The 12,026-nt window shown below is 40.1% G+C and overlaps 1 protein-coding gene across 2 annotated transcripts in view; it reads left to right on the top strand.

Annotated features, from left to right (window-relative positions):
• The window catches only part of EPS8L2 (EPS8 signaling adaptor L2), an 85,778-nt gene that overhangs the window by 69,036 nt on the left and 4,716 nt on the right, over positions 1-12,026 (top strand). For both annotated transcript variants that reach the window (XM_083427830.1, XM_083427831.1), the window contains exons 12-20: positions 802-876; positions 1,805-1,953; positions 2,647-2,773; positions 4,576-4,685; positions 6,569-6,680; positions 8,089-8,205; positions 8,946-9,060; positions 10,451-10,634; positions 11,732-11,864. In XM_083427830.1, coding sequence (XP_083283956.1) covers positions 802-876; positions 1,805-1,953; positions 2,647-2,773; positions 4,576-4,685; positions 6,569-6,680; positions 8,089-8,205; positions 8,946-9,060; positions 10,451-10,634; positions 11,732-11,864 — 1,122 coding nt within the window. The remainder of the gene's footprint in view (positions 1-801; positions 877-1,804; positions 1,954-2,646; positions 2,774-4,575; positions 4,686-6,568; positions 6,681-8,088; positions 8,206-8,945; positions 9,061-10,450; positions 10,635-11,731; positions 11,865-12,026) is intronic.

Genomic DNA, 12,026 nt, shown 5'->3' on the forward strand with positions numbered 1-12,026 from the left:
CTCCTTCATGAATTTGTGTAGTCTTTTTTTTTTTTAAAGCCATTTTAGCCAGTGACCAACACAGTCTGGAGAAGTTGGGAGGTTGTTAGGCAAGAGTTAATAAATGACTACTCTTTAGTTTTCTGTGGATTCATTGTCTGGGTAGGAATGGATTGATGCAGCTGTTTTAGTTTTATTTGTGTGGGTGTGTGTGGGTGTGATGTTATTTCTGTGAATTTACCCTGAGAGTGTTTTTCTGCCATAAAATATAGCTTAACACCTAAATAAATAGCAGAGAGCTAACATATAAACTCTCCAGTTATGATAAAGCTTGACTCCCATGCCAGCTAAACCTTGCTTCAAGGATTGGAAGTACAGCTAAATATTTCTGCTTTTCTGATTTGATTTCATTTCTGACTATGAAAATTTAAGAAAACAGTGATATCTCTGTACCTTAGAGCCTTTCAGACAACTTGTTTATTAAACATACATCCTGATTTGTTTGCAGGCAGATTAGACAACATTGGCTATTTAATGAGCATCCACTTTCATTTGTGGAGAGGTTTGATGACATTGCACCAAATGATGTGTTCTCTCACACTCTCCAGTGCATTTTCCTGTCACTTTCCTTATTGCAAAAAGTCTGATATTTTGGAGCAGTGAGCTTGTCGCACAAGACCTCCCAATCAACTATAATTGCACAAACTGAATTTTCCAATGTGTGGTTGAATCCTACTTGAAAATAGCAATAGTGTGGAAGCACCCTTAGAATCAGCAAATCAAATTTAGTTTAAACCTGATTTCATTTTTCCCCTTTTTTAGGCCAAACTGAGAAAACATATCCAGAATCCAAGTGCTTCAGAATTAGTGCATTTCCTGTTTGGACCATTGGAATTGGTATAATTGTCTTTACTATATTATCTCAACATTCTTCCTTATCCATTGCTACCATAATAATCGCCTGGCATAGAGAGTAATAACCCATTTAAGGGTACATCTTATTACTGAGGTTCCATTCAGAAATCGCCTATAAATTAACAAATGTTAAACATGTTTTTAGGTATATGTAACATTTTTATAACTATAAACTTTCATTGGACAACGACCTCTGATTTGTTCCAAAGGATTTTACTGGAGGATTGAAGTGAGTCAAAAGATGGGCAGAAACTCATGACAAAAGACTGAGGCTCTTAGTTCAGTTTCTCCCATTGCTACAGCACTGGGATGGGAAAAACCTTCACTTGGTGAAATCCTTTGCTGAGCAGGAACTCTTGTAGTAATCTTTACAGGCTCTGAATGTCACAACCCTATGCCAGCTTGCTCAGGGTAGCTAAATTGGTGGGTGATGGAGGTCTATTTTCTGCTACAAATGCTACTAAAAGGGGTAATCATGTTGTGAGAACTCAACAAGCAGAATTGGCATTAAAGAATGTAGACAGTACACTACCTCCTATTCATCACCCAACGGCTGCATAAAACCTATTGGAATGGCTCTGTGATGTGTCTGGCATAACCCATGTTGTGCTATAAGTGCTAATGTGCAACACCTTGTTTATATAGTGAAAACCTGCTCCATGTTAACTTTGCCAAGTGTGCTTGCAGCTAAAATGTGGGAGTACAGTGAAGATTCAATTCAGGAGCTATCCTGAGAATTTTAAAAATAGCCCACTGAACTGCTTGAATTTGACTATCCGTTTTGCTTTTTAGGCTTTCCATTAGCCACCCAGTATAATACTTCCAGTAGACAGTTGGGGTCTGGTTTTCTTTCAAACATCTTGAAACACCTTTGAAAATCCTCTTATGTGATTTCTCATATGTTATCCAGATAGTCAATAGCTGTGGAGGTCCTGAAGTTGCAAGGTCTGTTGTCAGCCCACTTCTTTCTAGAGACGCCACAGATTTCCTGAAAGGGCATCTGACACCAAAGGAGATGACGCTGTGGGAGTCCTTGGGGGAGACTTGGACAAGGTCAAGGTTAGTTTCAAGGAGAGAACCAGAAGAGAATATAAAGTTGGCTGAAGCTGGTGAAGGAGAGAGCCCCTTGAGAGATCACATGAACAGAAGCATTAACTGGGTCAATAATGTGCATTTCTTTAGAAAATGGGGCAGAATATCTCAACTTGCAGTATCGGCTTAAAACTTTATGAAGGGGTTCTGAAACTATATTTTTCTCTGACACAAACAACACACATACACGCCTCTTTAGAAACCTATCAATGTTTCTAAAGGTACTGGAAGCAAAACAAAAACAAAACAAAAATTTAGATTGGAGTCCAACAGTAGGTGTTAAGAGACTGAAAACTGGTTTTGTGAGTAGCAATGCTTGATTTGCTTCTCTTGTGTGTACACTACACAATTCTCTTTCCACCCGAAGAATTTTTAACCATTGAAAAACCTGTAAAACCTGTTTACCAAAACCCAAAGTGGGATGGGTGTCTACACCATGGGCAGCAATTTGCCTTTCAATCTATATTCAACTCTACAGGGGGGAAACACTCTGTCTCCAGCATTATTTGGTCACTTAAGTCAATTAGTGACCTAAAAGCATCAGTCTGCTGACTTCTAAAATACGTGTTGGACTTTTATAATGACAACTGTAGCCTAGAATAGTAGAGTGGGCCATAAGGTTCTTGCAGCAAATAAACTTCTTCTCAATGTGTTTCCAAGAGCTGAGTGGCCAAGAGAAGCCAACATCCCAAGCTATATTCCAAAGTTCCGCAACGGATGGGAGCCACCTCTTGAAATACTCCGTGGAGCCCCTTGGGAAATAGATATTGGCCACCTGCAAGATGAGGTGAGACTCAGGCTTAACCCCACCCCCTCCTAATTTCTCTTCTTTCATCTTACTCATTTAGTGGGCTGAATACTCTGCAAGCATACAAATAGGCAGATGTATGGCTAATAAAGGAAAAATTATTCCAATGAAATGCCTACTTCTTTTTGATATTCCTATTGTTCCTCGCTTGAATAGATGATCAAAGACACACCGAGAGCTGTTTATACTAGAGTAACCTAACACAATCTAGCTGGCAACACACATATGCAGAAGCAGCCTTCCATATGCATATCTCTACCTGCAAATGGGAAATGCACAAATGGATGTTCTGTGTGATGCTGAAAGAAATCCTCCAGACCAGTGAGATTATTAGCCTTAATGGGAGGGAAGGAGTTGGATTACTTGTACCTCCAGTTCTCTTCCTGTAACCTCATGAAAGGCGCTGTCACTAATCATCTGGCTAGCACTGCATGTCTGCAGCCCTGATTGCTGGATGGCATTTTGCAGCAGCACACTATCAGAGGTCATTGTTCCAGTTTTGTTTCCTCCTTTTCAATGATAGAATGTATTGTAGCAATATCGGTCAAATTGCACCTGTATAAAAATCAAATATTTGAGCAGAGAATCAGACCTATGGAGGCTACAAATTAATATGCCAGGAACTGAAGAACCCCCAGATTATCACCTCTTGCAATTAATTCGAATCAGAGGTCCACCAGCTGTGTACAGTATTTTAGCTTAGGAAATTTATTGGGTGGGAAATGGTGATGATCATGATGCCATTGCTTAGTAGTAGTTTTGCATGCTGAAATCACCCCATGTTCAATCCCTGGTATCTTATGGTATCAGGAAACAGATAACTGGAAAGATTTCTTTCTCAGATCCTGGATAGTTGCTGCAAGTCGGAGTACACAATAATGAGCCTCAGGAGACAAATTAGCTGATCTAGTATAAGAAAGATTCCTAAATTGTTTTTAAACTTCACATTTGAGTTCATCAGCTTCAGGGAAGTGCCACCTAATGTCAGGGGTGCTGTTTGGAAATTTTACTGCAGGCCTCCTATCACCTGCCGCTTTCCACAATTTTACATTTAAACCCCTTTAAAAAAACCAAACACAACTTTGCTTATAGGACAGCTGGGGACACTACGAAGTGCAATGCTGGCGAGATGCCAGCTACCCTCTGCTTTAATTTCTCTGAGTCATTATACATTTAAATTTGCATATCCAAAATGTTATACAGATTTGTGTTCTGGATTGTGTCACTAGCAACACTTTGCTCAGTGGTGTTTATGAAATACTGCACTATATTCATGTGAGAAGCAAACACAGTGGGTTAAAAAAAAGTAATATTACACAGATAACTGGAAAGACACAGAAACACAGGTTTCAAAGGTCAAGTAGATGTTCATTGGAAGAACAGGAGGCATTCATTGCTGATACCAAACCCTGCCCCAGAAGTGAAACACTTGTTACCCTTTGTACTGTTGCATTGACTCCCAAGTAAAGTCTCCTTCAAACACATGTGGCTAATGTAATGCCAACCACCACACCCACCTTGCTGTCATTTGATCTTCTGTCTTTTAATGCAAGAAATAGACTGAGCACTGCCTGGCAGGTAAATTAGTGTTGTCTTATTTGCACTTTGAGAGGCTCAAACAGCTGCTTTATAGTCAGTGGAAAGCTACCCAGATCTGGCTCCTCCTTCAAGAAAGAGGCATGAGTTATACATCTACATTTCAGTTTCATGACTTTGAATGCTGAGAATGTTGACATGCTGTATCCCAGTTTGGCAATAATATTTCTTCCATTTTATCTAAGCTGTCATCACCTAATGGATATTCCAGCCGGAACATAAAGCCTGTCCAGACATCTGATCAAAGTCCAGCAGTGGATGCTTTTGCTCAACATGTTACTCAACATGTGAACAGGTAATTTCTAGCATATAGAATAGAATAGACCAGGTGTTTCCAATGTATGTCCACCAACCACCAGTGGTCAATGAACTTCATTTAGGTGGTCTGTCCTCTTTACTGACAGCTGCATCTAGAGAATGAGTAAATGCTAACACAATGATGCCAGATCACACTTTTCTTCAGCTATATGTTACTGTGGAAATGCGAGTCAGTGACACCCATGTATCTCCCTGTAGTGTAGGCCTAACTACCTGGTTGTGGAGGGCAGAAATTATCCTTAAGGTTTCCATTCTACTAGTCCCAACTATTCCTTCCAATGACTCACTGTGTTACTGGCATGCTTCACACAATGCAAACATAGCTCACATTCTCCTGCTTATTCCTACCTTCTTTTCTGAGAACTGCTGGAAAAGATTACTACCTCCCTTCCTGTCTAGTATGTTAGGGCTCCCTGTGTCTTGATTCCAAGTTCTGGTGCACAAAGATGACTTCATCCTTTAACCAGTTATGAGGTTTTGTGAGGGCTTATTGGTGGGAATGCCAAACGTTGTCCCAAGTCAGCAAGACTGAACAAAGAACACAAGAAGAATTCTCACCACAGGCTCAGATATTAATGCAAAGTGTATACAGTCGTACCTTGGAAGTCAAACGGAATCCGTTCTGGAAGTCCATTCGACTTCCAAATTGTTCGAAAACCAAAGTGTGGCTTCTGATTGGCTTCGGGAAGCTCCTGCAGCCAATCAGAAGCTGTGGAAGTCCCGTCGGACATTCAGCTTCCAAAAATAGTTCACAAACCAGAACAGTCACTTCCGGGTTTGTGGCGTTCAGGAGCCAAAACGTTCAAGAACTAAGCTGTTCAAAAACCAAGGTATGACTGTTTATCACATTACCAATGAACCACATGACCATCTGATAAAGGCTTTGAGGAGGGTTTTAAAAAGTGAATGTATTAGAGGGATCTTTAGTGGCTATGCAGGAAAATTCTTACATTCAAATACTAATAAATACCAATACTAATAATACTAAAAATACTAATAAAAAGTAGTAGAGTAATGCGGTATGTTTCCCATGAAAGATGTTGATATAAGCCTAAGAAAGCTTTTGATTAATAGAAGGGAATAATGGGTGCTTGAGAAAAGTATTATTATTAAGTGTTCTGAAACTATACAAGTGGCAAGTGATAAAAAATACTTGTGTTTTATCTCAGCCTGTAAACCTGTCCTCAAATAATACTGTATTGTGTTGTTGTTTTTTAAATATCAGCCAGGTAATAACTTTCAAGTCTCAGTGACTCTGATCCAGCTCCAGTATATGGCATACAAATGCTAGAGTCACCGTATTAGTCTCTGCCAGGAAGCACACCCACAAAACTGGCATCTGAAAGACTTGCATTTAAAGCTTATGGCACAATGAATCTTTAAGGTACTAAAAGAAGGTATATGCTAGAGGGACAGATGGTCCTGACTGAGAAAGTACATCCACATCCATCACAAAAGATGCAGTCCCTTCTGCCATCGTACACTTTCTCTTTTAGCTAGTACAAAGTGGTCTTAAAAAAGCGTGACACACTTTTCAGTGCCAATATCCTTCCAAATTCCTGGGTTAGCATTAAAGAAATTAAGAGAGCTATTGTGATTTGAATTAGAATTTTTTTTCAATAGGTTATGTTTTTATTCAACTTTTTTTACTGTTTGTTTTAGTATTATGGTTTGCTATGGTTGCATAGAACCATGTGTTGTTGTTGTTATTATTATTAGGTAAAGTGGTCTGTATACTAGACTAAAATGGAAAAGTTCACTGATATATCTTTTGATTTCTATACATTGTTTTAGATTAGATGGTTTTTATTTCAACAGGTAGTGGAGACCAATCATAATCCCATTATGTCTTTATTGCAGGAATTTTGAGGCACAGGGTATGGCCCCGTCAAAGAGATATGCCAAAATCCGCTATGATTTCACTGCTCGAAATGCCAATGAACTTTCAGTGCTGAAGGAGGAAATTCTGGAGGTAAAAGAATGGAACAAGTGCAGAAACACACCATAGATTTAAAGCACACCCGACACAAGTTTAAAGCACATGACTTCCCCAAAGAATCCTGGGAACCATAGTATTCCCCTCACAGCGCCACAATTTCCAGCACCCTTAAACTACAGTTCCCATGATTCTTTGAGGGAAGTCATGTGCATTAAATATACAGTGGTGCCTCGCAAGACGAAAAGAATCCGTTCCGTGAGTCTCTTCGTCTAACGGTTTTTTCGTCTTGCGAAGCAAGCCCATTAGCGGATTAGCGCTATTAGCGGTTTAGCGGCTATTAGCGGCTATTAAAGGCTTAAGGGATTAGCAGATTAGCTGCTAAAAGGCTATTAGCAGCTTAGTGCCTTAGAAAAAGGGGGTGAGGAGCGGAAAAAAAACCCCAGGAATCGCAAGACATTTTCGTCTTGCGAAGCAAGCCCATAGCAAATTCATTTTGCGAAGCACCTCCAAAACGGAAAACCCTTTCGTCTAGCGGGTTTTCCGTCTTGCGAGGCATTCGTCTTGCGGGGCACCACTGTACTTTAAATCTATGATGTGGATCTGCCCCAAGACATTATTATTGGAAAGGGTCAGTTTATCACCCTTGCCATGCACCAATCCTTCTGCCCTCCATGACAATAATGCTATATAGAATATATTGTTACAAGAAAGAAGATTCCAACTAAACATCAGCGGGAACTTTCTGGCAGTAAGAGCTGTTTGACACTTCAGCAGACGCCAGCAAGGGGAGGTGGACTCTCCTTCCTTGGAGGTTTTTAAGCAGAGGTTGGGTGGCCATTTGTCATGTATGATCTAGTTGAGATTCCTGCATTGCAAGGGGTTGGACTAGATGACCCTTCAGGGTCCCTTCCAACTCTACAGAAGGAGAGAGCATACACTGTGTGTGCAGAATTCACAACAATACACTATGTTAAACTAAAGTGTTGGAGAGACTGCACATATGGCTCACATTCTCTATTTTTAAAGGGATGAATCAGCAGAGAACTGAAGGCAATGTGGTTTGGGAGAGGGAGACCAAAAAGCGGAGGGAAGAAGTGGATGTAAATTTACCTGTTCCTTATTAGCAAGACCTTCCTATAGGCTATGCAGGTATTTTGGAGCAAAAGTCTTTACAGGTTGTTTAGGATAGGAACAGGAAGAGTAAGTGCTGCATAACAGAAGCTTGATGCTTTCCAGTATATTGGTGAAAGGAAAGAAATAAAAATGGCAAAGGAGTTACATAAAAGTCATCATAGAAACACAGAATTGTGGAGTTGGAAGGCACCACAAGGGTCATCTAGTAGTCCAACCCCCCCGCAGTGCAGGAATCTTTTGCCCAATGTGGTGCTTGAACCATGAATTACTTTTTCCCAGCTGATGAGTATTTTTTTAACATTTGCAGGTGTTGGAAGATAATAAACAGTGGTGGAAGCTGCGAAATAGAAGTGGGCAGGCTGGTTACGTCCCATTTAACATCTTGGATCTGGTGAAACTGGAGGATTATGGGCTAATTGAACAGGTGAGATTTAGCCATCGATTCACTGCAATCAGACTCTAAAGCAGTTACTTTAAATAATCACCAACTCACTCTGATATTGTCTACAAAATACAGGTTTGTCCTAGCTATAAATTCTTCTTAAATATAAATGAATGTGAATAAATGCCACATGAATGCCTTGAATGCCACATGAACCTGCAATGTAGCCATACATTTGATTATTTTTATTATAGGGAGATCAGAGGGGCATATATAGTTCTCTTCCCCAATTTCATCCTCATGGCAATCCTGTGTACAACCTTCTTATGGTTCTTTAGAGTTGGGGCTGGCAGCCTTTCAAATAGACCACTGTCCCCTCACAGGACTGTCCTCTGTAAAGAATGATATGGGACCTAATGCCTTTGCATAAATAGCCAAAGGCCCAACTCCACTGTCAGCTGTACCAAGTGCCCAACAGCAGTCTAGTATGTTGGAGTTACCAGGATGCTCATCAGCTGGCAATTAGGAAAATCTGGGATCAACACAGAATGAAAGTGGAGATTCCATAGATCATATAGCAGCAGCAGGAGGAGGAGGAGGAGGAAGAGGAGGAAGAAGAGGAGGAGGAGGAGGAAGAGGAGGAGGAGGAGGAGGCAGTGCTGTGATAGTTCAGCTCTTATAGATCTTCATCCCAGCAATTGGGAATGGAAGACAGTAGGAATGTGTTTAAAAGGAAAGCATTGCACTTAATGAGACACCTTTTTATTTTTTTTATTTTGTAGAAATACAAAGGAGACTTGAGTCCAAGGGGAACTGGACCATCCAGCCCCTCACATAAGTTACCCGCCAGCTATGCTGGGGAAATGCTCGCCCGAAATTCTCCTGATGCCAAAGAACGTAAGTATACAATTGTCGGAATGCCTAGCACTCTGAACAAGCTGCATTTTATATTTTCTGGCATGGTATGCAACTGATATTATAAAGACCAAAAACCCTGATCTTTAGTCTGAATACTTCAGCTAAAAACCACTTCATGTGCGAAAATTTGTACTTTGGTTTCAACTTCCAAAATACAAGGGGTGGGGGGAGTACCACGTATAGCATCACACATATGTATATAGGGCAACTTGAAAATTTACATTATATAAATGCAGCCTTGATCCTTGCCCAGTTGCTGGAATGAAACACATGTGATTTGTACATCATGATCTTTTTAACTAATCCGAGAACACATATTGTGCACATATAAGTGTCAAAACCTTAGATCAAAATGTTACATAAGAAATGGCCCCTGGATATTTGATGTTCTCTTCCTCTCAGTTAAAATGTTCAGTCTGTGCCATCACTTTAAACATAAATTCTGGTAGGAGTCATCAGTCATCATAACTGTAGACTAACTGCAAATGACAGTCATCATAAAATCAGTCATCATAACTGTAGACTAACTGCAAATGACATGCAAATACTCACAGAATAACCTTAGCCCTATTCATTTTTTAAAGAGAAGAACTTTCAGGGGAAGGAATTTGGAGTGGGAAAGGTGTGGGAGCGGGGTGCATATTGCTCTCCCTGTTCATACCATGACTCCTACCTACTTTTCTCCACATGGGGCTTAACATGTGCGTTTAGCCATACAAACACCTGGAGGTGAACTTGGAGCAGAAAAAATGTGGGTGGGGAAAAGATTACGCATTTGTTTTTCATGTGTACTTAACTCCACAGGATAGCTGCAGAAGTAATACTGCTTGCTTATCCTAACCTGAATACTCACCTCTATTAACCTAAACTGGTTAAATTGATAACTGATAACCTAAACTGGTTAAATGGGTAACTCTTCAATTTGAACAAATTGGTTTTCATTTGTGCTTTGTGGGGCTGCAAATTTCAGACCAACCAACTAAAGCTTTAACTGAAGTAATGGGTGGGGGATGATTTTAATTAGTGAGGTAAAAAAAATTAAGCAATGCAGATGAGAGAGAACTTGTTATTTTTGGAAACAATATTGGTTCTGGTGTGTTTGTTAAAATAGATGGTAAGGAAACTAATAAAGTTGGCCTTTCTATAACAAATGGTTGCTTTTGTTTGTTAAATTCCAAGTTCTTGTTCATTCTTCAGAATGTAGAAGCCTATGAAGATTTGGTAATTCGCAAATACATTTAAATTTTAACCAATTAATTGACAGAGATAGATGATTAAATAATTGTTCATTGAAGAATTGTTCATTAATCAGTTTGACAACCCTTGTACTCTCCCTCCCCTTCTCTCCAAATTTATGTGCTGTTTTTAGAACTGATTCATCATATGGATGAGGTCAATGATGAACTGCTGAAAAAGATCACCAATATCAAAGTACAACCACCCCAGAGAAACTTTAAAGTAGAGAAGACTCAACAGGTTCATGTGCCCCTGACCTTTGAATCCAATGCTGAGGAGGTCAAAGCATGGCTGGAAGCAAATTCTTTCAGCAAAGGGTGTGTTCCTTTTTCTACTCTTCTTTCCTTCTCCTCTTGTATCATGCGAAGGTGGACTTGAGACAGCAGAATAAAAAGTTTTCTTAATAACTAAGTTACTTGCACAGCAGGGGTGCGGGGAGAGAATAAATTCAGAAGGGAGTCCTGCACTCCAAACCACATGTTTTCTCAGGTCTCTGTTGTTTTGAGAACTTCTTTCTTCTATCTTCTTTCTTCTGGAATAATCCAGCTGGTTGGAGGAGGGGCATTTCAGAGGAAGACAATGTAAAACTTGTTTGCAGATCACTGGGGTGTGTGTGCTCAGTTTTACTCTAGTAGCAAGGGAATGGGTTGTGTTACCTCCACAGTTAATCTTGCAATAGTCAGAAGTTAATATGCCATGAAAGTGATGAATGGGCCCTTGGGCAGTCTGTTCATTACGCAGTGGTACCTCGGGTTAAGTACTTAATTCGTTCCGGAGGTCTGTTCTTAACCTGAAACTGTTCTTAACCTGAAGCACCACTTTAGCTAATGGGGCCTCCTGCTGCTCCCGCACCGCCAGAGCACGATTTCTGTTCTCATCCTGAAGCAAAGTTCTTAACCCGAGGTACTATTTCTGGGTTAGCGGAATCTGTAACCTAAAGTGTATGTAACCTGAAGTGTATGTAACCCGAGGTACCACTGTATGGGGGTGTCAATACAGTGTCAAGTTGAACCATACAGATGGGAGCATTAGATTTACCTAGAATAGCATACAGAGGTGGCAGCACCCACACTGCTAAAGGGGCTGAAGAAAGGGGTCTAAAAGTATTTAGCATCATGTGCTCTGAAGGTTCCATAGCCATGGAGCTAAGCCTCTTCTCAAATTTCTTACACCTCAAGCACTGAGAAGCTGGCTAAGGGACCTTCTCAATTGAGCTTTGAGGTCCTGTTTAATGAAATTTAAGTATGGAGGCCAAAGTTATGAAACATAACCAAATTACCTGTACATTCAGAAACCTACTTGGCAGCTATTGGACTTTGAGGGACAAGATGTCATTGATGGTCTCCTGTCTTTTTATTTAACCTCTCAAACCTAATAAGAATTTAAATAAAGCTACTTGCTTATGTTTTCCCAGAACTGTGGACCATCTTGGCATACTAACAGGGGCACAACTTTTCTCTCTGAACAAAGAAGAGTTGAAAAAAGTATGTGGAGAAGAGGGTGCCAGAGTGTATAGTAAAATCACAGTGCAAAAGTCTCTCCTAGAGGTAAGATGGCACATTATTTATTAGGACAAAAATATTAGATGGTTTCAAGATGGTAAACATTTGAAGGCTGCATCAAGATTGTAAAAAGTGGGTAATAAGAACATTGTTATTGAAGCTAGTTCCTCCTACAGAAGGAGAAATTGTAGTGCTTGGACTAACAGA

The sequence above is a fragment of the Podarcis tiliguerta genome (assembly GCF_965153285.1).
Source record: "Podarcis tiliguerta genome assembly, chromosome: 1".
In the NCBI taxonomy this organism is placed as follows: Eukaryota; Metazoa; Chordata; class Lepidosauria; order Squamata; family Lacertidae; genus Podarcis; species Podarcis tiliguerta.